The sequence below is a fragment of the Bombina bombina genome, chromosome 1 (genome assembly GCF_027579735.1).
Source record: "Bombina bombina isolate aBomBom1 chromosome 1, aBomBom1.pri, whole genome shotgun sequence".
Lineage (NCBI taxonomy): Eukaryota > Metazoa > Chordata > Amphibia > Anura > Bombinatoridae > Bombina > Bombina bombina.
The window spans coordinates 1049626325-1049651587 of record NC_069499.1 but is presented as its reverse complement, the minus strand read 5'-3'; the positions used below and the strand labels follow the sequence as shown (position 1 = coordinate 1049651587).

The following is a 25263-nucleotide window of genomic DNA, read 5'->3' as shown; positions in this document are numbered from 1 at the left end:
CTTAATCTGCCCCCTACCAGCTGAGCTGGAATGAGGGCTGCACCTTCATGCGGATTTGGGGGCTCACTTTGATCTCTTAAATGGCTTGGATTTATTCCAATTTGAGGAAGGCTTCCAATTGGAAACAGATTCCTTGGGGGAAGGATTAGGTTTCTGTTCCTTATTTTGTCGAAAGGAACGAAAACGGTTAGAAGCTTTAAATTTACCCTTAGGTCTTTTATCCTGAGGCAAAAAAACTCCCTTCCCCCCAGTGACGGTTGAAATTATTGAATCCAACTGAGAACCAAATAACTTATTACCTTGGAAAAAAAGAGATAGCAATCTGGACTTAGAAGTCATGTCAGCATTCCAAGATTTAATCCACAAAGCTCTTCTAGCTAAAATAGCTAAAGACATAGATTTAACATCAATTTTGATGATATAAAAAATGACATCACAAAAAAAATGATTAGCATGTTGAAGCAAGCGAACAATGCTAGTCAAATCAGAAACCAATTCTTGTTGCGCTAAATGTTGCAACCAAAAAGTTGATGCAGCTGCAACATCAGCCAAAGAAATTGCAGGCCTGAGAAGATGACCTGACTATTAATAAGCTTTCCTTAGATAAGATTCAAGTTTCCTATCTAAAGGATCTTTAAAAGAAGTACTATCTTCCGTAGGAATAGTAGTACGTTTAGCAAGAGTAGAGATAGCCCCATCAACTTTGGGGATCTTTTCCCAAAACTCTAAAGAAACTGCTGGCAAAGGATACAATTTTTTAAACCTTAAAGAAGGAATAAAAGAAATTTGCGTCAACTAACGTAACTTTGCGCCAAAAAAAATCTCGCCCCAAGAATGACGCAATAAACTTTGGCATTTTGCGCCCTCGTGAGCCTAATTATGCCTGCAAATTTAAAAGACAGTCAAATGAAAAAAAGACTAAACCCCAGGTAAGAAAAAAATTTTTTTTTCCTTTTCCTAAAAAAACATTTCCCAGATATGAAACTGACAGTCTTTAAAAGGAAATATACTGAAACCTGAATCATGGCAAATATAAGTACAATACATATACTTAGAACTTTATATAAATACATAAAGTACCAAACCATAGCTGAGAGTGTCTTAAGTAATAAAAACATACTTACCAAAAGACACCCATCCACATATAGCAGATAGCCAAACCAGTACTGAAACGGTTATCAGTAGAGGTAATGGAATATGAGAGTATATCGTCGATCTGAAAAGGGAGGTAGGAGATGAATCTCTACGACCGATAACAGAGAACCTATGAAGTAGATCTCCCGTGAGGAAAACCATTGCATTCAATAGTTGATAATCCCTTCACATCCCTCTGACAGTCACTGTACTCTGAGAGGAATCGGGCTTCAAAATGCTGAAAAGCGCATATCAACGTAGAAATCTTAGCACAAACTTACGTCACCACCTCCATAGGAGGCAAAGTTTGTAAAACTGAATTGTGGGTGTGGTGAGGGGTGTATTTATAGGCATTTTGAGGTTTGGGAAACTTTGCCCCTCCTGGTAGGATTGTATATCCCATACATCACTAGCTCATGGACTCTTGCCAATTACATGAAAGAAAATTTATCTATTCAATTCGCCCACAAATATCATGCTTAAAACCTATTTGTACAACTAACTCCTTTTGATATAGCATTTGTTATTTTACTCACCAATGAGCCCCTTTGCTCGCACCCAGAACATCTGTTTTGGTTCCTGTGGCTGACGATGAAACATGTCTGGAGGGTTAATTGGTTTGATTTGGATTGGAACCTCCTGCGCCAAGATTTTGTTCAGACCCAGCCTGTGCTTATCCACAAGTGAAGGATCTCTACCCAAACAGAGGAAGAAAAAGCTAAACTTACTTTACCAAAGGACTTCAACAACACCTTGAAAATAAAATTAATAAAATATAGTAACTTAAAAAGGGACATAAATGAGAGTAGTTTGCTAGAGTTGTACAGCCCCAGAATAGTACCTTGAACCAGTAATGATAAAAACAGACTTTATTTTATTTTTTTGCATTGCAAATGCCTGCAATAGTGACTTGTAAGTCCATTTAACCACTAAGCTGATGAGCCATTTCACACCCCTTTGAAGGAGCTGTTTTTAGTTGTTTGTCCCTCATTACGATTACACATGAATTTCAATTTTTTTTTCTGTGTGCTACCCACACAAATAATACCAGTTTACAGAAATATTGTAATATAGGAAAACAACCACCGTTTGAAAAGCAGAAAATAAATCAATTTGTTATTTTCTATGGCACACATAGTAAATAACAGCATGAGAGTCATTATTCCCTATCTGTTTGAAATCTAAACCTTGTTGTCCCATATGCAGCATCTGTTGACCTTCCCAAAACACAGACATTAAAGGGAAACTCAAGTCAAAATTAAACTTCATGATTCAGATACAGCATGTTATTTTAAACAACTTTCCAATTGTCTTCTTATCGTGCATTTGTTGATTATGCAAATCTATTGTATTGACTGGTCCTTCATATCTATAATTTTCAATAACAACAATAATTGAATGTGATTGCTATTAAAAAAAAAGTTATTGCTGTTTTTCAGTGCTATACACATGCTGTGAGGGCCTGTGCACCAGTATTCAAGCTCAGAGAGCTGTTGGTGGTGTGTATTGTGCCTATGAAGAATTCATTTGTGTCATACAAGCCACTTTTGACTCTTTGATAAGGTGAGGTGTTTGAATAGTGGTGCATGGGCCCTCACAGAATATCTGCATATGCCACTGAAAAATAAAAATGCTTCTATTTAAAAAGTTGAAATGCACCCATGCGCATTTCAGTGTTTACATTTCTATCCCTATAAAAAGGTGTTTCCTTGAGGGAGGGTCTCTCTAACAGAGCTTTTATTTCCCCCTTCTTTGTGCTAGATCAACAATTGACCACTAATATGGACTCCCCCTCTTTTTTATGAGGGGATCACTTGTTCTTATACAAATTGAGGGAGAGATAGGGGCTCCGCTCTATTTGATATCCTCTCCTCCTCAGGTTAAACGGCACTTTTAAGTGCAGGTTATTGCTGCTTTAAAAGGGGCATGCAACCCACTTTTTTCTTTGATGATTCAGATAGAGAATACAATTAAAAAAAAGAAAAAAAGTGTCCAATTTACTTCTATTATAAAATTTATGTAATTCTCATGTTATTCTTTGTTGAAGAGATATCTAGATAGCGGTAGCGTGAACATGTACCTGTCTGGAACACTACATAACAAGAAATAGTGCTGCCATCTAGTGCTCTTGCTAATGTATAACAGTCTTGCAAAACCGCTGCCATATAGTGCTGCAGACACATGCATACTCCTTAAAGGGACAGTCAAGTTAAAAAAAAAAACTTTCAGGATTTAAATAGGGAATGTAATTTTAAACAACTTTCCAATTTACTTTTATCACCAATTTTACTTTGTGCTTTTGGTATTCTTAGTTGAAAGCTAATTCTCGGAGGTTCATATTAATTTCTTAGACCTTGAAGACTGCCTCTAATCTGAATGCATTTTGACCACTAGAGGGCATTAGTTAATGTGTTTCATATAGATAACATTGAGCTAATGCACGTGAACTTACCCTGGAGTGAGCACTGATTGGCTAAATTGCAAGTCTGTCAAAAGAACTGAAATAAGGGGGCAGTTTGCAGAGGCTTAGATACAAGGTAATCACAGCAGTAAAAAGTGTATTTCTATTACAGTGTTGGTTATGCAAAACTGGGGAATGGGTAATAAAGGGATTATCTTTCTTTTTAAATAACAAAAATTCTAGTGTTGACTGTCCCTTTAACTTACTTTCCTGCTTTTCAACAAAGATTAACAAGAATACAAAAAAAAAATTGACAATAGAAGTACATTGGAAAGTTGTTTAAAATTGTATGTTCTATCTGAATCATGTAAGAAAAGTTTTGAGTTTTATGTCCCTTTAACCCCTTCACTACCGGGACGTCCAGAGAAAAACTTACCCAAAATAGCGGATAATTTTTAGCATTTTTTAAATGGAGTGCTATCACTCCATTTAAATAGAAATACAGCCATGGTTATTTTATTTACCTGTCAAAACGATATATTTTTTAAGTAGACAACCCAAGGTATTGATCTAGGCCCATTTTGGTATATCTCATGCCACCATTTCACAGCCAAACGCGATTAAATAACATTTTTTTAAAAAAAGATAATTTGCTGCTTGTGCAATCATTGCAGAAATGGTTGTGAAAGCTTTTCTGGGATCCCCTTTGTTCAGAAATAGACATATGGCTTTGCCCTTGAATTTTGGTAATTAAAAGGCCGCTAATTGCAGCTGCGCACCACACTTCTATTATTCCCAACAGTAAAGGGGTTAATCAGATAGCTTGTAAGGTTAATTTTAGCTTTAGTGTAGAGATTACATTCACACCTAACACTTCCCACCCAAACAGCTCTCTTCTCTCACCCACACTGACAGTCTGCCAATATAAAAAATGATGGCTTATTTTAAAAAAAAATCCTGCAGGGTAGTATCCCCCTTAAGACAACAACAGGTATTGGTGCACATACAAACACTTAAGTCCACATATTTTTTTAACAGATTGTTAACATATTTATATATGCTGCAAAAAAAATTTTGCCTGCTAACTATTCTTTATATTTTTAAATAAAGTTGGGATCTTAGTCACACAATATGGCCATATTCTGCTCAGCCAGTCACCACTTACAAGGTGTCCCAAATTAGACTGGTCCTAACACTATAAAGTTTAGCTTTACTGGGCTGAATCATTTGATTCTAATATTCAAATACAGAATTCCAACACTGCAGTACTTTGCCTCAAATCATGACTGCACAGAATGAAACTCCCTAGCTTTATATATATACAGTTTAGCCTTACTGGGCTGTCTCATTCGATTCTAGTATACCAATACAGAATTCAAACACTGCAGTACTATGCCTCAAATCATGACTGCACAGAATCAGACTACCTGGCTTTATATATACACAACACAATCACATTGTCTGGAACACACCTGAGCAGGGTGGTGTGCTTTAACCAAAGGGATTTTGTCATCTCCCCGAAATTTAAGACATACAACAAGGGGGTTTGGTTAAGCACACCTGAAAAACAACATTTTATATATTAGCACACATATTGTAGGAGTGCTGCCAAAATGACCAAAATAGTCCACATATTTTTTAACAGATTATGAACATATTAACATATTTACATATGCTGCAAAACAATTTTTGCCTGCTAAATATTCTTTATATTTTTAAATAAAGTTGGGATCTTAGTCACACAATATGGCCATATTCTGCTCAGCCAGTCACCATTTACAAGGTGTCCAAGTATCCCCCTTACCCTCCAGCCTCCGTGATCCCTCCCAAACAGCTCTCCAACCCTCCCTCCTCTAACTATATCTGCCATCTTAGGTACTGGCAGCTGTCTGCCAGTACCTATAAAATGATTATTTTAATTTTTTATTATTTTATTTTTATTTAAATTATTTTCTGTAGTGTAGTGGCCCCCCACCTCCCGCAATAATTATTTAGGGCCCCCCCACACCCCTTTTTCTGTAGTGTAGCTGCCCCATCCCTCCCTGTCCCTTTATTATTTTTTTCTGTAGCATAGGGCTCTCCTACTCTCTTTCCCCCTCCGCTGCTGGGACGCTGACCTGCCTCCCACCTCTTGCTGGCACCAGCAATGATCGTTACAGACTATGACACACACAGTGTCGCCATCTGCAACGATCAGGCATTTGCCCACATATGGAACCGGAGCACCTCTGGTTCCATATGCGGCAGATGTCTGGAGCTTCAGGAACTCCAGCTCTTGGCTGTAGCTTAAGCGGTATGATGAGCAGAGTACCTGCAAGACGTATATATACAGATTGGGTGAAGGGGTTAAAAGGGTGAAGATTCGCTTCTTACAGGGGTATGGTACCACTCATTTGAAAGGGCAGACACTCCTCTTAAGTTTGGGGTCTCAAGCATGTAAAATGCAGGTGATCAACTAAAAATGGAAATATCTTTTTTTTTTTATGTAGACAAAACACACAACACACACACTGCACCTAAAGTACTGTTTAACCTGGGGAAGCCCATATCTCTGTTCGTGCCAGATACACACTCCCCTCTGTCAAACAAGGAGTCACTTACCCCAGTAAGTGGCATGGGGGCTGAGATATGCGTTTGCAAATCCCTTCTCACCCCTCCCCTGGCTAAGTTTCCATAGCTCCCTATATTAGCAGAGATTTCCCACCCCTTGTGACACTATGTCTGCCTGTGGTAACCTCACACTGCCTGACAAGAAGAGGCAGCAATGCGGAAGGAGACTGCAGTCTCGAGCGCTTGCCAATCTCTGAAGAAGAGGGAGCCAAGGTCTTCGTGGCTAAGATGGTAAGATGGTAGAACCACAATAAAGGTTGCCATCTCCTTTTGTATTCTGCGCAGAAGCAGAGGGATCAAAAGGGAACAAATAAATGAGGCTGAAATTCCACAGCTGTACCAGAGCATCTGTTCCTCCCAAGGCTTTGTGTGTTGGATACCTGGTGTAAAACAAATTAAATTGATGGTTGCAGCTTGATGCCATAAGATTGATTTCTAGCAAACCCCATCTTTGCATTATCTGAAAGAATAGTTCCTTCTTCAGCTGCTATTCTGTTGACAAGATTTGAACACGTTTTATTAATCTGCCTCTAAATTTAGATTGCCCAGTAGGTGAACGTCTGAAACATTCTGTGCATTATTCTGTCCCCAAATTAGGATTGGAGATACTTGCCTCAGAATTCTCTGGCTCCTTGTCCCTCCTTGGAATTGGATCTAGGAACTTGCTGTCCCGTTTTCTGTTAGAATGTTGATTGACTTCCTCTGAAGGCAAGTGTGAAAATAGAGAGCTTGGAACGATGCCCTGATTTCTAGAATATTGGAGGGCAGGTTTCGTTCTTTAAGAGACCAAATTCCCAGAACATACGGTTCTTGAGAAATTGCACCCCATCATGTCTTGCTTGAGTCTGTCTAAAGCATTTCCCATTATGGTTCTATTAAAAGATTTGAATCTTGAATCCACCATTATAGAAGGTGCCTGATTTGAGGAGGAAAAGGTATTCTTCGAGAGAGATTGAAGTTTTTGCCTTCATAATGAAGAATGAAGTACATCTCAAAAGGTCTCATACACAATCTTTCCCATTTGACCAGATGAATGACTGAGGCCATATGACATAACATATTCATCCAAGAGTGTAAGGTTTTTATTAAATTTCTCTTTTATATATTCCAATGTAGCCCTAGCCCCTCAGAAGTGTCCATTAATCCTCCAATAAGTGCGATCGTACGCACAAATCAGCAGTTCCAAACATGGCCGCCAGCACATGCGCAGTAGTAGCCGTACTATCATCTACGTCACAGTAACACTCAAGCAGTTCCAGGCTGGACATTACTGTGACCGATCAAGATGCAAGAAGGGCTGGGCTAAGGGGCAGTTACTTTCACTGCTAGACACTCCCTTATGCATACGTAGTAGTGCTTTTGTTGCTGTAATAGCGGTCCAGTGTTTCTGGATTGTTTCTATTGTGACTATCGCCCTAATTAACCTACTTAAATTTTTAAAGAATTTTCATCTTTAAAATCTTGTTTTTAATTTTTAAAGTTGAGTTTAATTCATCATTATTAGGAAATGTATTGAGATATATATAGATATATATATATATATAGATATAGATATATATATATATATATATATATATATATATATATATATATATAAATAAATAAATGTGTGAGATTAAAAGTTGCGCAGAATGCAGAAATAGTGATCTATTCAAAAGGGTGCTAATGAAATCACAATCTTGTTTTGGGAACATTTTTAATATCTCATATTATGAATAATTTCTTTAGAATAATTAGCCTCTTATTTAGGTAATCCACTCTCCATTTACGTCAACCTCTGATGAAGTGAGCTCAGATGCTCACGAAACGCTTCATTCGTGACATGAACGCATCAAAGATGAACTTACTTATCGTGATGTTCCTTCTTTCTTGGACGACTTTATAACACTTTGTATCAGTCTAGACTCTCGCTTCCAGGAGAGAAAAGCTGAGAGAGACAGAACTCTGAGAATCCTTCCCTCCCGTCCTTCTATTCGTCCGGTCTCTGCACTGTCCTCTACCCTTTCAACACCTCCAGTTACCATAGTAGAGGAACCCATGGATCTCTCCTCCTTCAAACCCACAGAGAATAAGGAGATTGAGACTATGCTTTTATTGTGGTTCTAACTCCCACCAACTAAACTATGACATCCGGCCGGGAAAAGAAAGCCATGCTTAGAGGATAACACTGGGGTGCCTCTAAAGCATGATCACTACTAAATTCCCTCACTCCTCTCGGATCCTGGTATCTTTCACCCTTACCTTCCTACAGAATTCTGTCCACACTCAAGCCTTCATTGATTCAGGGGCAGCTGGAAACTTTCGGGAACACCGTTTTATGATTCAGGCTGGGTTGCCTCTTCTGCAGAAAAGACGTCTCAAAATAACTACTCTGGATGGCACTTCCCTTGGTTCAGGGTTAATCCATTTCGAGTCGGCGCCCCTGACCCTGATTGTGGAAGTCCTTCATACCGAACAGATGCAGTTTGAGGTAATTCATTCCCCAGCACAGCCTGTCATCCTTGGTCTTCCTTGGCTTCGTATACACAATCCACAGTTCGACTGGGCTGAGGGACAATTGGCCTCGAAGAAGGGTTTTGCCATGGATCCTGCTAAGTTCACCGCAGTTCTGGAATGGACACGACCCACTTCATTAAAGGAGCTACAGAGATTTTCAAAAACAGTAGCTCCACTCACTGAATTGGCAAAACGGAACAAGGACTCTAAACAATGGCCTCCTGAAGCCATGGATGCTTTCTCTCGGCTGAAGAGAGCCTTTTGTTCTGCTCCTGTGCTCCACTGTCCTGATCTGCAGTTCACTTTAGAGGTTGATGCCTCCGAGATAGGGGCTGGAGCAGTTCTAACCCAATGGGATCCTTTAACCTCCAAGTTGCACCGCCTTTTTTTCTAAACACTTTACTGAATGGCGTCATTGGCTAGAGGGCACCGCCAATCCCATTCAGATTCTCACTGACCACAAGAATCTGACTTACCTAGAAGACTGCTCATTGACTCAATCCTCAACAGGCCAGGTGGGCCTTGTTCTTCTCCCGTTTTAACTTTGTGGTCTCTTATCTTCCTGGGACCAAAAACGAGAAGGCTGACGCCCTTTCCCGTCAGTTTTACTCACTCTAGTGATTCCTCTGAAGAACACATCATACCCCCTCCTGTGTGGTTGCTCAACTGAACACCACCTTTCTTCAAAGACTGCAACGTGCCCAGTCTAGAAAGCCTCCTGAAGCCCCTGTGGCTCCCGATATCCTTTTTGTACCTCTGAATCTACGCACTCCCGTGCTTTCCTGGGCTCATGATAGTAAATTTTCAAAACATCCAGGTCTGATAAGGACTGTGTTGTGGTGGGTCGATTTTCCAGACTGGCTCATTTTGTACCCCTAAAGAAACTGCCTTCTGCCCAAGAATTATCTCTTTTTCTCTTGCATGTGGTATAACTTCATGGCATTCCCATGAACATTGTTTCCGACAGAGGTCCACAATTGATCTCTACCTTTTGGAGAGCATTTTGCAAGTTGATTGGAACCACTGTTTCCTTGTCTTCTGGCTACCATCCTCAGACTAATGGGTTAACAGAGAGTAAATCAGGATCTCGAGGCCTATCTTAGAACCTTTGGTAATTCTCTCCATACCAACTGGTCCGAGTTGTTACCCCTAGCTGAGCTGACAAGGAACACTCATTGGCACTTTTCTCTACAATGTTCTCCATTTCAAGCTGCAGCAGGTAATCAACCACGTGCCTTCCCTCTTTCTGCTCAGACCGACACGTTACTAATCTCACCACTCATTGACAATGTATTCGCTCTCAGTTACGTTCAGCTGTCTCTAGATACAAGAGGTCTGTTGATTATCATAGAGCTTCTGTACGTGCCATCTCAGTTGGGTCTCTACTCGACATATTCGTCTATGTAAACCCAGTCATGAATTAGGGCCTAGGTTTATCGGTCCTTACAAAGTCCTGAAAAGACTGTCTCCTGTTGCCTACAAAGCGGCCTTGTCCAAAACTCTGTGCATACACCCAGTCTTCCACATCTCACTACTCAAGCCTTACATAAAGGATATACCCGGCTCCTCCTCCTCCGCTCCTGGTCGGTGGTGACCCTGAATATGAGGTTGCTAAGATCCTGGACTCCAGATACAGGTTGCAGACAACTGCAGTATCTGGTACATTGGAAGGGTTACTCTGTGGCGGATCGTTCCTGCCCGTGATGTGCATGCTCCTTCTTTGGTCTCCAGATTCCTTTGAGGCCGACTCTGGTTCCCAGAGGGAACCCTTGAGAGGGGGGCAATGTCATGTCGCTCTAGCTGTTGCTAGGGACTCAGCGCCTGCTGTTCTGATCGTTGCCTAGGGGAGAGTCGGCTCCTGTGTGCGTGAGATGGTGACGTCATCACTGCACACTCCTTCCATTCTGAAGCCGGTTAGGATCTCCTGTAGCGAATTCTGCGCCTATGTAAGTTGCTCGCTTTCTACCTATCACTGCCCAAGTATAGGTATTACTTAGTATGCTGCTGGGTGTGATTATTTCTGTATACTGGATTGATATAACGTTATTGAACTCTGCCTGTCTGACTACTCTGCTTGCTTAACCCCTAAAGTACTGGATTGCCATAACGTTATTGAACTCGGCCTGTCTGACTACTCTGCTTGCTTCACCCTAAAATACTGGATTGCCATACAGTTGCTGAACTCTGTCTGTTTAACTCTTGAACCATAGGTTTGCTATACTGTTATCGAACTCTGCTTGCCTGACCATTCTATTAGTTTGTTTACCCTTGAACTGCCATACCGCTCGATTTCCTACCTGTTGCCGCCAAAGGCTACCCTGCCTATTGTGAGTACTGCTTACCTCATTTTGCGAACTCTCCCTGGGATATTCCCTATCATTTCAGCTTGATGCCGGGATAAGAAGAATACTGGCCAAGTTTGGTCTGATAGTGGAATATCTCACAAGCATTACAACTTTAACATCTAACCAGCAATCCAAGTCCCTGCAAAAAAGTACTGAAACCATCTTAATAGAAGATTCATTGTTCATTTTAATGTTATGGACAGACACATAATATTGTTTAATTGTTTTCTTATATTAAATAGTGCTATGAAAGAAAAAACGTGTACAAATAACTAAACATATCCCAGTGCATAATGACTTTAACTATATATAATACATAAAATGAAATTGATTTATAAGTTTAATTAGCTAGATTCCTAGATTTAGGCATCACTGTACAATGTTATTTTTCTTTCCTCATCAGTCACAATTATGCGTTTTATGATATAGTTACTGGTGACATATAATAGGCAGGTTAGCAAGTATACTTGTTTTGCTCCAATACGGTTATGAATTCTTATTTTGTATGAGATGGACAATTGCACAAATCAGATTACTTATGTGACTGGTACAGACTAATTCTATCCTAATCTTAAAATTGAGCCACAAATAGAAAATCTAAAGCAGACTAACAGGCAGGTTTGAAATAACTATTGATGCTGAATCATCCGGATTTCTACAGTACAGCATAACTACATTTTTCCACATGATAATAAAGTTTAGCACTTATGTAGAAAAAGTAATTTGAGAAACAGCAAGTATTGTGGACAGTTGCACATTGCTTAGGAACTGCAAAAACATTACTGGCGAAATTTAGAAATCAATGACACAGAACTGGCGGTCTTGTCAAAATTCAGTCTTTTCAGAACTTGACACGGTACTACGGCTTGCAATTAGGCAATGCAAAAATTACATGACTGTGCTGTCAATTTTAATAGGGAACGCCCAATATGACATGGCTTATCAATCTGTTAACTATCGCAACGCTCATGTTTGAAAGGCACGCATTAAGAATTACGCCCCTTATTTTAATGTGATTCTTGAGCGTTATACGGCTCAACAGGAAGTGTTATTTTTAATACAAGATAGGGGAGCGCTAAAAAGCTGGTTGAAAAGAGAATTACTTGTGGTAATATTATAGTGATAATAAATGTTGGTGATGTTCACTATATGATAAAAGAAATATATTTTATCATTATATAAAATAGTGATGCAATAGTGAAAAACATATATTGAATATTAATAAAAACAATTGAATAAAAAAAAAGATCTGTGTGAATTACAATGATAAAAATGAATAAAAAAGTAAATTTATGCTTACCTGATAAATTAATTTCTTCTATGGTCCGACGAGTCCACGGATTCATCCTTTACTTGTGGGATATTATCCTCCTGCTAACAGGAAGTGGCAAAGAGCACCACAGCAGAGCTGTCTATATAGCTCCTCCCTTAGCTCCACCCCCCAGTCATTCGACCGAAGGTACAGGAAGAAAAAAGGAGAAACTACAAGGTGCAGAGGTGACTGAAGATTAAAATCAAAAAACATAATCTGTCTTAAAATGACAGGGCGGGCCGTGGACTTGTTGTACCATAGAAGAAATTAATTTATCAGGTAAGCATAAATTTACTTTTCTTCTATAAGGTACGACGAGTCCACGGATTCATCCTTTACTTGTGGGATACAATACCAAAGCTACAGGACACGGATGAACGGGAGGGACAAGACAAATGGTTAAACAGAAGGAACCACTGCTTGAAGAAGTTTTCTCTAAAAAATAGCCTCCGAAGAAGCAAAAGTATCAAATTTGTAAAATTTGGAAAAGGTATGAAGCGAAGACCAAGTCGCAGCCTTACAAATTTGTTCAACAGAAGCATCATTTCTAAAAGCCCATGTGGAAGCCACCGCTCTAGTAGAGTGAGCTGTAATCCTTTCAGGAGGCTGCTGTCCAGCAGTCTTGTATGCCAAACGGATGATGCTTTTCAGCCAAAAAGAAAGAAAGAGAGGTAGCCGTAGCTTTTTGACCTCTACGTTTTCCAGAATAGACAACAAACAAAGAAGATGTTTGACTAAAATCTTTGGTTGCTTGCAAGTAAAACTTCAAAGCACGAACCACATCCAAGTTGTGCAACAGACGCTCCTTCTTAGAGGAAGGATTAGGACACAGAGAAGGAACAACAATTTCCTGATTGATATTCCTATTAGTAACAACCTTAGGAAGGAATCCAGGTTTGGTACGCAAAAACCACCTTATCAGCATGGAAAACAACATAAGGCGAGTTGCATTGCAACGCAGATAGTTCAGAAACTCTTCGAGCCAAAGAGATAGCAACTAAAAACAGAACTTTCCAAGATATAAGCTTAATATTTATGGAATGCATAGGTTCAAATGGAACCCCTTGAAGAACATTTAGTACTAAATTCAAACTCCATGGCAGAGCAACAGGTTTAAACACAGGCTTGATTCAAACTAAAGCCTGACAGAACGACTGAACGTCTGGAACATCTGCCAGACGCTTGTGCAGTACAATTGATAAAGCAGATATCTGTCCCTTTAAGGAACTAGCTGATAGCCCCTTCTCCAATCCTTCTTGGAGAAAGGACAAAATCCTAGGAATCCTGATCTTACTCCATGAGTAGCCTTTGGATTCGCACCAATAAAGATATTTACGCCATATCTTATGATAAATTTTCCTGGTGACAGGCTTTCGAGCCTGAATCAAGGTATCTATGACCGACTCAGAGAACCCCCGCTTGGATAAGATCAAGCGTTCAATCTCCAGGCAGTCAGCCGCAGAGAAACTAGATTTGGATGCTGGAACGGACATTGAATCAGAAGGTCCTGTCTCAGTGGCAGAATCCATGGTGGAAGAGATGACATGTCCACCAGGTCTGCATACCAAGTCCTGCGTGGCCACGCAGGTGCTATAAAAATCACCGAAGCTCTCTCCTGTTTGATTCTGGCAATTAAAACGAGGAAGGAGAGGAAATGGTGGAAACACATAAGCCAGGTTGAACAACCAGGGTACTGCTAGAGCATCTATCAGTACTGCCTGAGGATTCCTTGACCTGGACCCGTAACAAGGAAGTTTGGCGTTCTGACGAGACGCCATCAGATCCAATTCTTGTGTGCCCCATTGCTGAATCAATTGTGCAAACACCTCCAGATGGAGTTCCCACTCCCCCGGATGAAAAGTCTGACGACTTAGAAAATCCGCTTCCCAGTTCTCCACTCCTGGGATATAGATTGCTGAACGCCATCGAATTATCTTGGTAACCTCTATCATCGCTAGAGAACTTTTTGTCCCCCCCTGATGATTGCTATATGATACAGTCGTGATATTGTCCGACTGTAATCTTATGAATCTGGCCGACGTTAGTTGAGGCCACGCCTGAAGCGCGTTGAATATCGCTCTCAGTTCTAGAATATTTATCGAGAGGAGAGCCTCCTCCTGAGTCCACAAACCCTGTGCTTTCAGGGAATTCCAGACTGCACCCCAGCCCAATAGGCTGGCGTCCGTCGTCACTATGACCCACGCTGGCCTGCGGAAACACATTCCCTTGGACAGATGATCCTGTGACAACCACCAAAGAAGAGAGTCTCTGGTCTCTTGGTCCAGATTTATCTGAGGAGATAAATCTGCATAATCCCCATTCCACTGTTTGAGCATGCAAAGTTGCAGTGGTCTGAGATGCAAGCGAGCAAACGGAACTATGTCCACTGCAGCTCCCATTAAGCCGATTACCTCCATACACTGAGCCACTGACGGCCGAGGAATGGAATGAAGAGCTCAGCAGATGGATAACATTTTTGATTTCCTGACCTCCTTCAGAAGATTTTTCATGTCCACCGAATCTATCAGAGTTCCCAGGAATGGAACTCTTGTGAGAGGGATAAGTGAACTCTTTTTTACGTTCACCTTCCACCCATGAGATCTTAGAAAAGCCTACACGATGTCCGTGTGAGACTTGGCTAGTTGGTAAGTCGACGCCTGGATTAAGATATCATCCAGATAAGGCGCCACAGCTATGCCCCGCAGCTTTAGAACCGCCAGAAGGGACCCTAGCACCTTTGTGAAAATTCTGGGAGCCGTGGCCAACCCGAAGAGAAGAGCCACAAACTGGTAATGCTTGTCCAGAAAGGCGAACCTGAGGAACTGGTGATGATCTTTGTGGATAGGAATGTGTAGATACGCATCCTTTAAGTCCACGGTGGTCATATATTGACCCTCCTTGATCATCAGCAAAATAGTCCGAATGGTCTCCATCTTGAAGGATGGGACTCTGAGGAATTTGTTTAGGATCTTGAGATCCAAAATTGGTCTGAAGGTTCCCTCTTTTTTGGTAACCACAAACAGATTGGAGTAGAACCCTTGCCCCTGTTCTGTTTTCGGAACTGGGCAGATCACTCCCATGGTATATAGGTCTTCTAGCAAAAGATATAAGGAGGGTGGTGCATACAAAATATACACCACACTCCTAGGGGGCGCTAACAATATGCAGCAAACAGGTAGGTAGAATTATACAGATAATTAAGAGAATATACAATAAAACTGGCACACATATCAGATTATTAGAGATGATATGCTCAGAAGTGGACCCAGATGATATTGGTGTATTCAAATAACAAAATGTCTGCACGAATAATGATCCAAAAGATAGAAGGCAGCTCTCTGTCATAGGACGGTCATCCTGGTGTAGCGTGATCTATAAGAAAAAGAAGCACAGAGGCACCAACATGGCCTAGTAACGTCACGGCAGTCGGATACAAAACATCAGCAGGATAGGAAATATACTCACAAACGTGGCGCACCCAAATGGTGCTATTGTGGCAGCCTGGAACTTCAAGCAGTGGTCCAGCTCACTAGTATCTCCAGCCAGATAAAGATGATCCTTGGCGGGGGCCTATCCTATGATGCCTATAAGGGCAAAAAAGGCACACACATAGCCCAGTAACGTTTGTACACCAGATAAGAAAGGATTCAAGGTTGTACTTACAGGAAACAAAGTACCTCCAGGTGCAATATCAGCAGTACTGGGACCTCTCAGCCGCCCAGTGGACTGTGGAATCCAATTAGCAGGATGCAGAAAATCACCACTTAGGAAGATAAGACTAGCAGAAAAAATATATATATACACACACACTCTGCCCCCAACAGGAGCAGAATAAATGTGAAAAAGCAAGTGTATATTTAAAAACTTTTATTTAAAACAGCGACATGTTTCTCAGCCACCACAGGGCTGTTTCCTCAGGCTATGTTAAAATGTTAACAACACTTGCTTTATAAAGACAATAGAACACATAAGACTAAATCTGATAGGATAATTAATTTCTAAAGTGTGAGCACATGTTGCACAGGTCAGCAGTTGGTAGGCATGGAAACCCCTACATACAAAGCTCTCATATGTAACACAACCCATTTGAGCAAATCCCAAATAAATATAGATATCTCTGTATCAACCTCCATAACATTGCCAACCCATAATATCAGATTGACATTAAAAATAGAAAATACAAAATATAAAAAATAAAAAAACAGTAATATAACAATCACAATAAAAACATTTGTTATGCACCTCAAAATAAAAATCACAATATGTACAACAATATAATATACCCACATAAAAAACATAAGCAAGATACATGTATTATAATAGTCTCTATTCTACATGTAATCAGTTATTATGCCTGACCACATGTATGTTTTATAACACAATAGATCTATATTTTTCCTTTAGTATTACAGACCTTACTTAGTGTTATATCTACATTGTATCCTCATTTGAAGTGTGACATTTATTTCTTTACCCTAACGATAATAACAATAATAATCTTATTCGTAACTGAAAAGATAATGTGTTCATATTTTAACACTTTTCACAATTTTCACAAGTGTATCTGCTCTCATCTCCAGATCGTATCACTTACTTAGGTAGTGTATAAGTATAAGACTCACGGGCTGTGTGCGCACTTTATTCCACTTTATTTTTCATATAGGTCTTCTACACAACGTAAGAACGCCTCTCTTTTTGTCTGGTTTACAGACAATTGAGAAAGATGGAATCTCCCCCTTGGGGGAGAATCTTTGAAATCTAGAAGATACCCCTGGGTTACGATTTCTAAAGCCCAGGAGTCCTGAACGTCTCTTGCCCAAGCCTGAGCGAAGAGAGAGTCTGCCCCCTACTAGATCCAGTCCCGGATCGGGGGCTACCCCTTCATGCTGTCTTGGTGGCAGAAGCGGGCTTCTTGTCCTGTTTACCCTTGTTCCAAGTCTGGTTAGGTCTCCAGACTGACTTGGATTGAGCAAAATTCCCCTCTTGCTTTGCGGCAGGGGAAGAGGTAGAGGGACCACCTTTGAAGTTTCGAAAGGAACGAAAATTATTTTGTTTGGTCCTCATCTTATTCGTCTTATCCTGAGGAAGAGCATGGCCTTTCCCTCCAGTGATGTCTGAAATGATCTCTTTCAGTTCAGGCCCGAATAGGGTCTTACCCTTGAAAGGGATGGCTAAAAGCTTAGCCTTTGATGATACATCAGCAGACCAGGACTTAAGCCATAACGCTCTACGCGCTAAAATGGCAAAACCTGAATTCTTCGCCTCTAATTTAGCCAGTTGAAAAGCGGCATCTGTAATGAAAGAATTAGCTAGCTTGAGAGCCCTAATTCTATCCAGAATATCATCTAATGGGGTCTCAACCTGAAGAGCCTCTTCCAGAGCCTCGAACCAAAAGGACGCTGCAGTAGTTACATGAACAATGCACGCTATAGGTTGGAGAAGAAAACCTTGATGAACAAATATTGTCTTCAGGAGACCCTCTAATTTTTTATCCATGGGATCTTTGAAAGCACAACTGTCCCCAATAGGTATAGTTGTACGCTTAGCCAGGGTAGAAATAGCTACCTCCACCTTAGGGACCATCTGCCACGAGTCCCGCACGGCATCTGATATGGGAAACATTTTCTTAAAAGTAGGAGGGGGAGCGAACGGAATACCTGGTCTATCCCACTCCTTAGTAACAATGTCCGAAATCTTCTTAGGGACCGGAAAAACATCAGTGTAGGCAGGAACCTCTAGGAATGTCCATTTTACACAATTTCTCTGGAACTACAATAGGGTCACAATCATCCAGAGTCGCTAAAACCTCCATGAGCAATAAGCGGAGGTGTTCTAGTTTAAATTTAAAAGCCATCATATCTGAGTCTGTCTGAGGGAACATATTTCCTGAATCAGAAATCTCTCCCTCAGCCAGAAAATCCCTCACCCCCAATTCAGAACATTGTGAGGGTACATCGGATATGGCTAATAAAGCGTCAGAGGGCTCAGCGTTTGTTCTCACACCAGACCTACTGCACTTCCCCTGCAACCCAGGCTGCTTAGATAAAACCTCTGTGAGGGTAGTATTCATAACTGCGGCCATATCTTGCAGGATGAAAGAATTAGATGCACTAGAAGTACTTGGCGTCGCTTGTGCGGGCGTTAACGGTTGTGACACTTGGGAGAATTAGATGGCATAACCCGATTCCCTTCTGACTGAGAATCATCCTGCGACATACTTTTAGTAGCTAAAATATGTTCTTTGCAATTTATTGACCTTTCAGTGCATGAGGGACACATTCTAAGTGGAGTTTCCACAATGGCTTCTAAACATATTGAACATTGACTTTCCTCAATGTCAGACATGTTGAACAGGCTAGTAATGACTACAAACAAGCATGAAAACACTTTATTTAGTGAAATAAATAACAAATCTTAAAAAACGGTACTGCGCCTTTAAAGAGGAAAAAAAGCATACACGTTCTGCAAAACGGCCTTAAAACGCACCAAATTTTTCAAAATTTTGCAGGCAGGCACAATATATGTAGTTAAGATTGCCCCACAAGGAATTATAACATTTAACCCTTTAATGTGCAAACCGGATTGAAAATAGGCCCAGATCCGGAAAAAAACACCCTCAGCACCTTGCCACAGCCCTGCTGTGGCCCTACCTGCCCTCAGGGATAGCAAATGTGGGGTTAAAGCCTCAATTTGGCCCAAAACATTCACCAGGGCCCTCAGGAGTTAGAGCTTGCTGCGAGAAACTGCGCATCTGAGGCGCGAAAATAGGCCCCGCCCATCTCACTCAATGTCTCTACAGCCTCAAAGAACCGCACCAGAGCGGTTTTAACTAGCCATGTGGGTTCGGAGACCCAAAATATAAGCCAAGTGTACCCTCAATAAAGTTGGCCAAAACGTTATTGCCCACAAAACGTTAACAGCACTCCCAGTTCATAAAAACGTTTGCCCACAAACATTTACAACTCAGTGTCAACCATTTTTGTAATTAGCCCCTTATGCAAGCTTAGTAATGCCCTTCTTATTAGGTTTTAGGATTATTGCTTACCCTCATGGGTATACTGCCAGCCTTTCTGAAATACACAGTCTCTCCAGAAAAATATGACTGAACATACCTCACTGCTGTATAGCATGAAAACGTTCCTCACACTGAAGTTTCCTGTACTCCTCAGCCTCTGTGGGAACAGCACTGGATCTTAGTTAAAAATGCTAAGATCATCATCCTCCAGGCAGAAGTCTTCATCAATATGCTGCCTGAGAGTAAATAGTACACACCAGTACTATTTAAAATAACAAATTCTTGCTTGAAGAAATTAAAAACTAATATTTTATCACCTCTTTCACTTTACCCTTCCTAGTACTTAGAGTAGGCAAAGAGAATGACTGGGGGGTGGAGCTAAGGGATGAGCTATATAGACAGCTCTGCTGTGGTGCTCTTTGCCACTAATAATAATATCCCACAAGTAAAGGATGAATCCGTGGACTCGTCGTACCTTATAGAAGAAAAGGGTCTGTGCGAATTACTCAATAGTGTGATTATAATATAACATTTCAAAAGTTTTGAGTGAGTGTGTTCAAAAAAGAGGAGCTATTAGTTCTTATGATATCTCTAGATTAATTGAAAAGTGAAAAAGGTGCTAATGATTTGAGTCATATACCATTATTAGTGTATGTATATGTGCTTAAAACACAATAAAATGAATTGGGTAAAGTAGTACTTTACTGATATGATTAAAAATATAATGGTCTATGCACATGACATGAATATAGCAATGTTCTTATAATAGCAAACACTCTAAAGGTAACTATTATATAAAAAATAAGGAAATATATGCGCATCAATTATTAAAGTGAATGTCAATTTTCAGCAATGAGTGCCCGGTTTTTAAAAATACTTTTAACAACAGGGGCACTTTCATTGATGAAAATTTACATTGCACCGTAAGTATTTCTACAAATCCTGTGCAATGTAAACTTTCATCAATTAATTTGCCCCTGTTAAAAGTATTTTTAAAAACCGGGCACTCATTGCTGAAAATTGACATTCACTTTACACATCAAACTAAAACATCATCTGATACATCAAACACAAGCGACAATGAGTATCTATTTCGATTGTTGCAAATTTTGTAACTATAATTTTCACTTGTAAGTACAGCAATATGAGCGTAACATATAAAATATAACCAATGAGCTTGAGCTATTTTAGAAATATAAAAAAAAGTTATCGCACTGCAGTGGATTAAAAAGCAAACCTTGACAATGAGTTGTACTTTGCTGGCCAAGTGGCAATGAGATATTAAGGAGTTTCGTGTGCAGAAGTTACGTTGCAGGATAAACCTGTGTTGCTGCCTGTGTTTGGACCAAACTTCTGGGTCACGGGTAATAGCAGGTCACTGATTCTGACGAAAAAACGGCAAATACTTATAGGGTAAGATCGGTAAACCCTTATGTATCCAAAGGGTTGAAAGTTAATATGGATGCTAGCAAGCCTTCTTGATATAGCTATCTACGGATGTGTTGTAGTACATGGAAAGAAGTATCCGGCACAGTTCGTTGAACCGTCAGACTGGAAAATAGACTTTTTAGATTGAAACAAACCGGTGTTTAACCGGTCAGAGGTTTACAATGAAAACTGTGTCCTTGTGGTTGCTATTAGTAATAGCCGATTACCAAACAAACAAATTCTTCCTTTGTAATGGCTACTATCGCAGCCTAAGATGAGTTTGTTTGTCAATAATGGAGAAAATAGTTCCACAGGTCCGTGTTGGAAATAAAGAGAGTGTCTCTGATTATGTTGGTTTAAAAGCAGTTATAACAAAGCTGTCTTCCTCTGTATGAGTTATTAGGCTTAGCCTGGAGCTGGGCAGTTCGCTTATTGGATCTGCTCCTGAGACTAACTACTGCTTTAATGGAGGGCGGATCGGACTCTGCAGCAGGGAACTATTTTAATAGTAAAACAGTATGTTTTTAATGTTATTAGTATATGCAAATTTTAATTTGGAATCCACCGGGATGTTGTACAAGTAGTATAGAATAATTAGGTGTGTATGTTGGGTACGTTGTTTTCTATACATTTAAGTCTAGTGATAGCAGCATCCACTTTTGCATAACCAACATTGTTACATTAATATACTTTTTACCTCTATGATTAACTTGTATCTAAGCATCTTCTGACAGCCCCCTAATCACGACATTTTATTATCTATTGACTTTCATTTTAGCCAATTAGTGCAGTGTCTGCCACAAGCCACGGGCGTGATCACAATGTTATCTATATGGCTCACATGAACTAGCTCTCCCCTGTTGTGAAAAGCAAATAAAAAAGCATTTGATAAGTGGCGGCCTTCAAGGGCTTAGAAATTATCATATAAGCCTTCCTAGGTTTAGCTTTCAACTAAGAATACCAAGAGAACAAAGCAAATTGGTGATAAAAGTAAATTGGAAAGTCGTTTAAAATTACATGCCCTATTTGAAACATGAAAGGTTTTTTTTTGGACTTGACTGTCCCTTTAAGGGCATAGATGGTCCCTGGGCAGCTGGCAATAACTGTGGTTCATCCACAAACAGTCAAAGAAATTCACATATGAGCACATAGTATAGCTTATAAGAAGCAAATCAACAAGTACCTAGCCTGAAAATAGCTGCTTTAAAAGTATTTGCAGCAAACACCCTTCCCAACAAAGGGTTAATAATATGTGATAAAACTGCAGTCAGCACAAAACAAACTTTGCAATAAGCATATCAGGCTTATAAACAGCACACATAAGAATATATCTTAAAAAGACTGAGGCTTACTGTGGGGGGGGGGGAATAAAAAGCCAAAACACGCTCCAAGCTTTAGCAATCGTAGGATCATTCCATCAGCAACATATAGATGGCAGTAATGTTCGAAAGCGTGCTTTGTAAATTGCACTTGGATAACGTCACTTCCCATCGACAACGGACCAACACGGCGGCGCCTGCTGGAATCCCCCCAAAGGGATAACTCCTAGACACCGCTCCCACGTAGTTAGAAAACAAATAATAAACCTCAGGATAGCTGACCAGGAGACACAAACAGAAACCTGCTGCAAAAAATAAAAATACAACGCAGCAAAAGGCCTACAGATAAAAAGTAAGAAAGGAAGCTTCCTAATCCCTGTCCATCTGAAGGTTGCACAGAACTAGGAGTAGGAACAGAAAGAAGGTTACCTTTAAACAGGTAACTAGGAGAGTGGTCTTTTTTGTGACGTTCTCACTGGTAAGTATTAATGGGGGGGGGCAAGATGTCCTGTTTTGTTTTTTCACTTTGCTCCCTATAGATGCTAAATTACCAAATGAGACTTACGAGAATAGTACTAAAATATTTTGGTAGAAATAGAATTAACATTCATTAGGAATAAAAAGCAAACAAAAAGTAAAAAATGTTTTATTTAGCCCTGGACTCAACGTTATCTCTCATTTTTCCAAGAAATGTGACCCTGTATCTTAAAATGAATTCTAGTTGTCAGCTGTGTGCTCATAACTTCATCTCACAAACCTATCTTATTAAATCTGTGTACCTTGTAGTCATTTGTGGACAGCTTTTCTGGCTGAGCATTGAATACCAGACCAGAATATTTTGACTCAGAGGTCAGGTCTATGCAGGGTTCTACAAAATGCTGGAAGTCAAGGTCCCTAAAATATTACTGGCACCTATTTCTATTATTCAGCACTGATCCATTTAAAGGGACAGTAAACCTCAAAAATAATGTTATATAATTCTGCACATAGTGCAGAATTATATAACATTATATTATCCTTATCTATATAAAACCTAATATTCCCTTTGATTTGTTTAAAAAAATGACTGTTTTTCAGACCCGCTCTCTGTGCTCTTCTGAGCAGGTCTGTTTTTATAACACAGCGCATCGGGTCAGCTGTATAGTCACAGCCCGACCGCGCCATTATACTCAGTGCAGCTCGCTCCTGCTCTGTCTGACAGCAGGAGCGAGCTGCACTGAGTATAATGGCGCGGTCGGGCCGGGCTGTGACTAGATAGCTGGCCCGATGCGCTGTGTTATAAAAACAGACCCGCTCAGAAGAGCACAGAGAGCGGGTCTGAAAAACAGTCATTTTTTTAAACAAATCAAAGGGAATATTAGGTTTTATAAAGATAAGGCTAATATAATGTTATATAATTCTGCACTATGTGCAGAATTATATAACATTATTTTTGAGGTTTACTGTCCCTTTAAATAAACTTTAGCTGACTTCTAAAAATGTGCATCTCACTCCTCAATATCAAGGCTGGTTTAACAGAAATTTGTGGAACCATTTTGTGTGCACACACAACACAGGAAGTCTCCTTTCTGAACATGGGGCCTTTATTCCAACCTTGTAAGAAACAGTAGGTTATAACATGGCACATGTAGTCACTTTACAGCCTGTACAGAAATATTGTAATACCATAGAAGAACACTGCTTTAAAGCAAAAAAAAAAAAAAGCATACTGTCATGTGAAAAAGAAAGTGCACTCTCTTTGAAGTCTTTGGTTTTACATATCAGAACATAATAACAATCACCTGGCCCTTAGCAGGTCTTAAAATTAGGTAAATACAACCTCAGGTGAACACATGAAATATTACACTAACTTTTAATGATTTATTTAACGAAAATAAAGCCAAAATGGAGAAGCCATAAGTGAAAAACACCCTTACTGCTTCCATATGAATTAAGAGGCTTAGTAGCAGCCAGGTGCTGCTAATCAAATGCCATTGATTAATTGATCATCAGTAAGTGTGACCACCTCTATAAATTTTAGCAGTTTCCTGATCTGGAGCATTCAGATGTGTGTTAACACAATGCCAAGGAGGAAAGACATCACAATGATTATACAGAAGCAATTGCTGCTACCTATCAATATAAGGCCATTTCCAAACAATTTAAAGTCCATCATTCTACAGTGAGATTATTCACAAGTGGAAAACATTCAAGATAGTTGCCAATCTTTCCAGGGGTGGACGTCCCAGCGAATTCACCCCAAGGTCAGACCATGCAATGCTCAGAGAAATAGCAAAACACCCAAGAGTTACATCTCAGACTTTACAGGCCTTAGTTAGCATGTTAAAGTGCATGACAGTACAATTAGAAAAAGACTGAAGAAGTATGGTTTGTATGGAAGGGTTGCCAGGAGAAAACCTTTTCAATATAGGAGGAACAAAGCAGCACGGATTAGGTTTGCAATGTTGCAGCTGAACAAACCACAAGACTTATGGAGCAATGTCCTTTGGACAGGCGAGACCAAAGTTGAGATGTTGGGCAATAATGTACAGTGCCACGTTTGGAGAAAACCAAAAACAGCATATCAGCACAAACACCTCATACCAACTGTCAAGCATGGTTGTGGAGGGGTAATGATTTGGGCTTCTCCATTTTGGTTTTATGTTGTTAAATAAATCATGACACGGTGTAATATGTCATGTGTTGTTGTATTTTATCTAATTTTAAGTCCTGCTAAGGACCAGATTATTTTTATTATGTCCTGATACGTAGAATCATAGAAATCAAAGAGGGTGTACTTTCTTTTTCACATGACTAAATATCACACGCTAATTAATTCATGTCCTGTGCAAGTGTAGACACTATACATTACTAGTTCAAATAGCAGAGCCCTAATAAAGCGTCAAAACCCTTGCATCATGCAGGAACACAGAGCAACCCAACAAAGATTTTCTCAAGCACCTGCACTTTCTTACTAGAGCTCACATAATTACACAACAGAGCACATTGCCTTTTAAGTCCATTACCCCATCAGCACTAGCAAACCTGCACAGTAATATCAATAGAGGTAGAAAAAAAAATCATTGGTTAACTTAAGCCATCCTGTACTATAACAGAACACTGAAGACATTTGGCAACTATCAATATAAATGAAAAAATAGTACTTACCTTAAATACTTGTGTATAAGCTCTTCTCCGGTAAGAAGATCCTCTGGCGGGGGAAC

At 40.0% G+C, this 25263-nt stretch overlaps 1 protein-coding gene across 1 annotated transcript in view; it reads right to left on the bottom strand.

Moving 5' to 3' along the window:
• Positions 1–25263, bottom strand: part of ACOT8 (acyl-CoA thioesterase 8) — an 80598-nt gene that overhangs the window by 46979 nt on the left and 8356 nt on the right. The window contains exons 3-4 of the mRNA XM_053689463.1: positions 25208–25263; positions 1671–1828 (exon numbers count right to left, since the gene is read on the bottom strand). The exon at positions 25208–25263 is cut by the window's right edge and continues 170 nt beyond it. Coding sequence (XP_053545438.1) covers positions 1671–1828; positions 25208–25263 — 214 coding nt within the window. The remainder of the gene's footprint in view (positions 1–1670; positions 1829–25207) is intronic.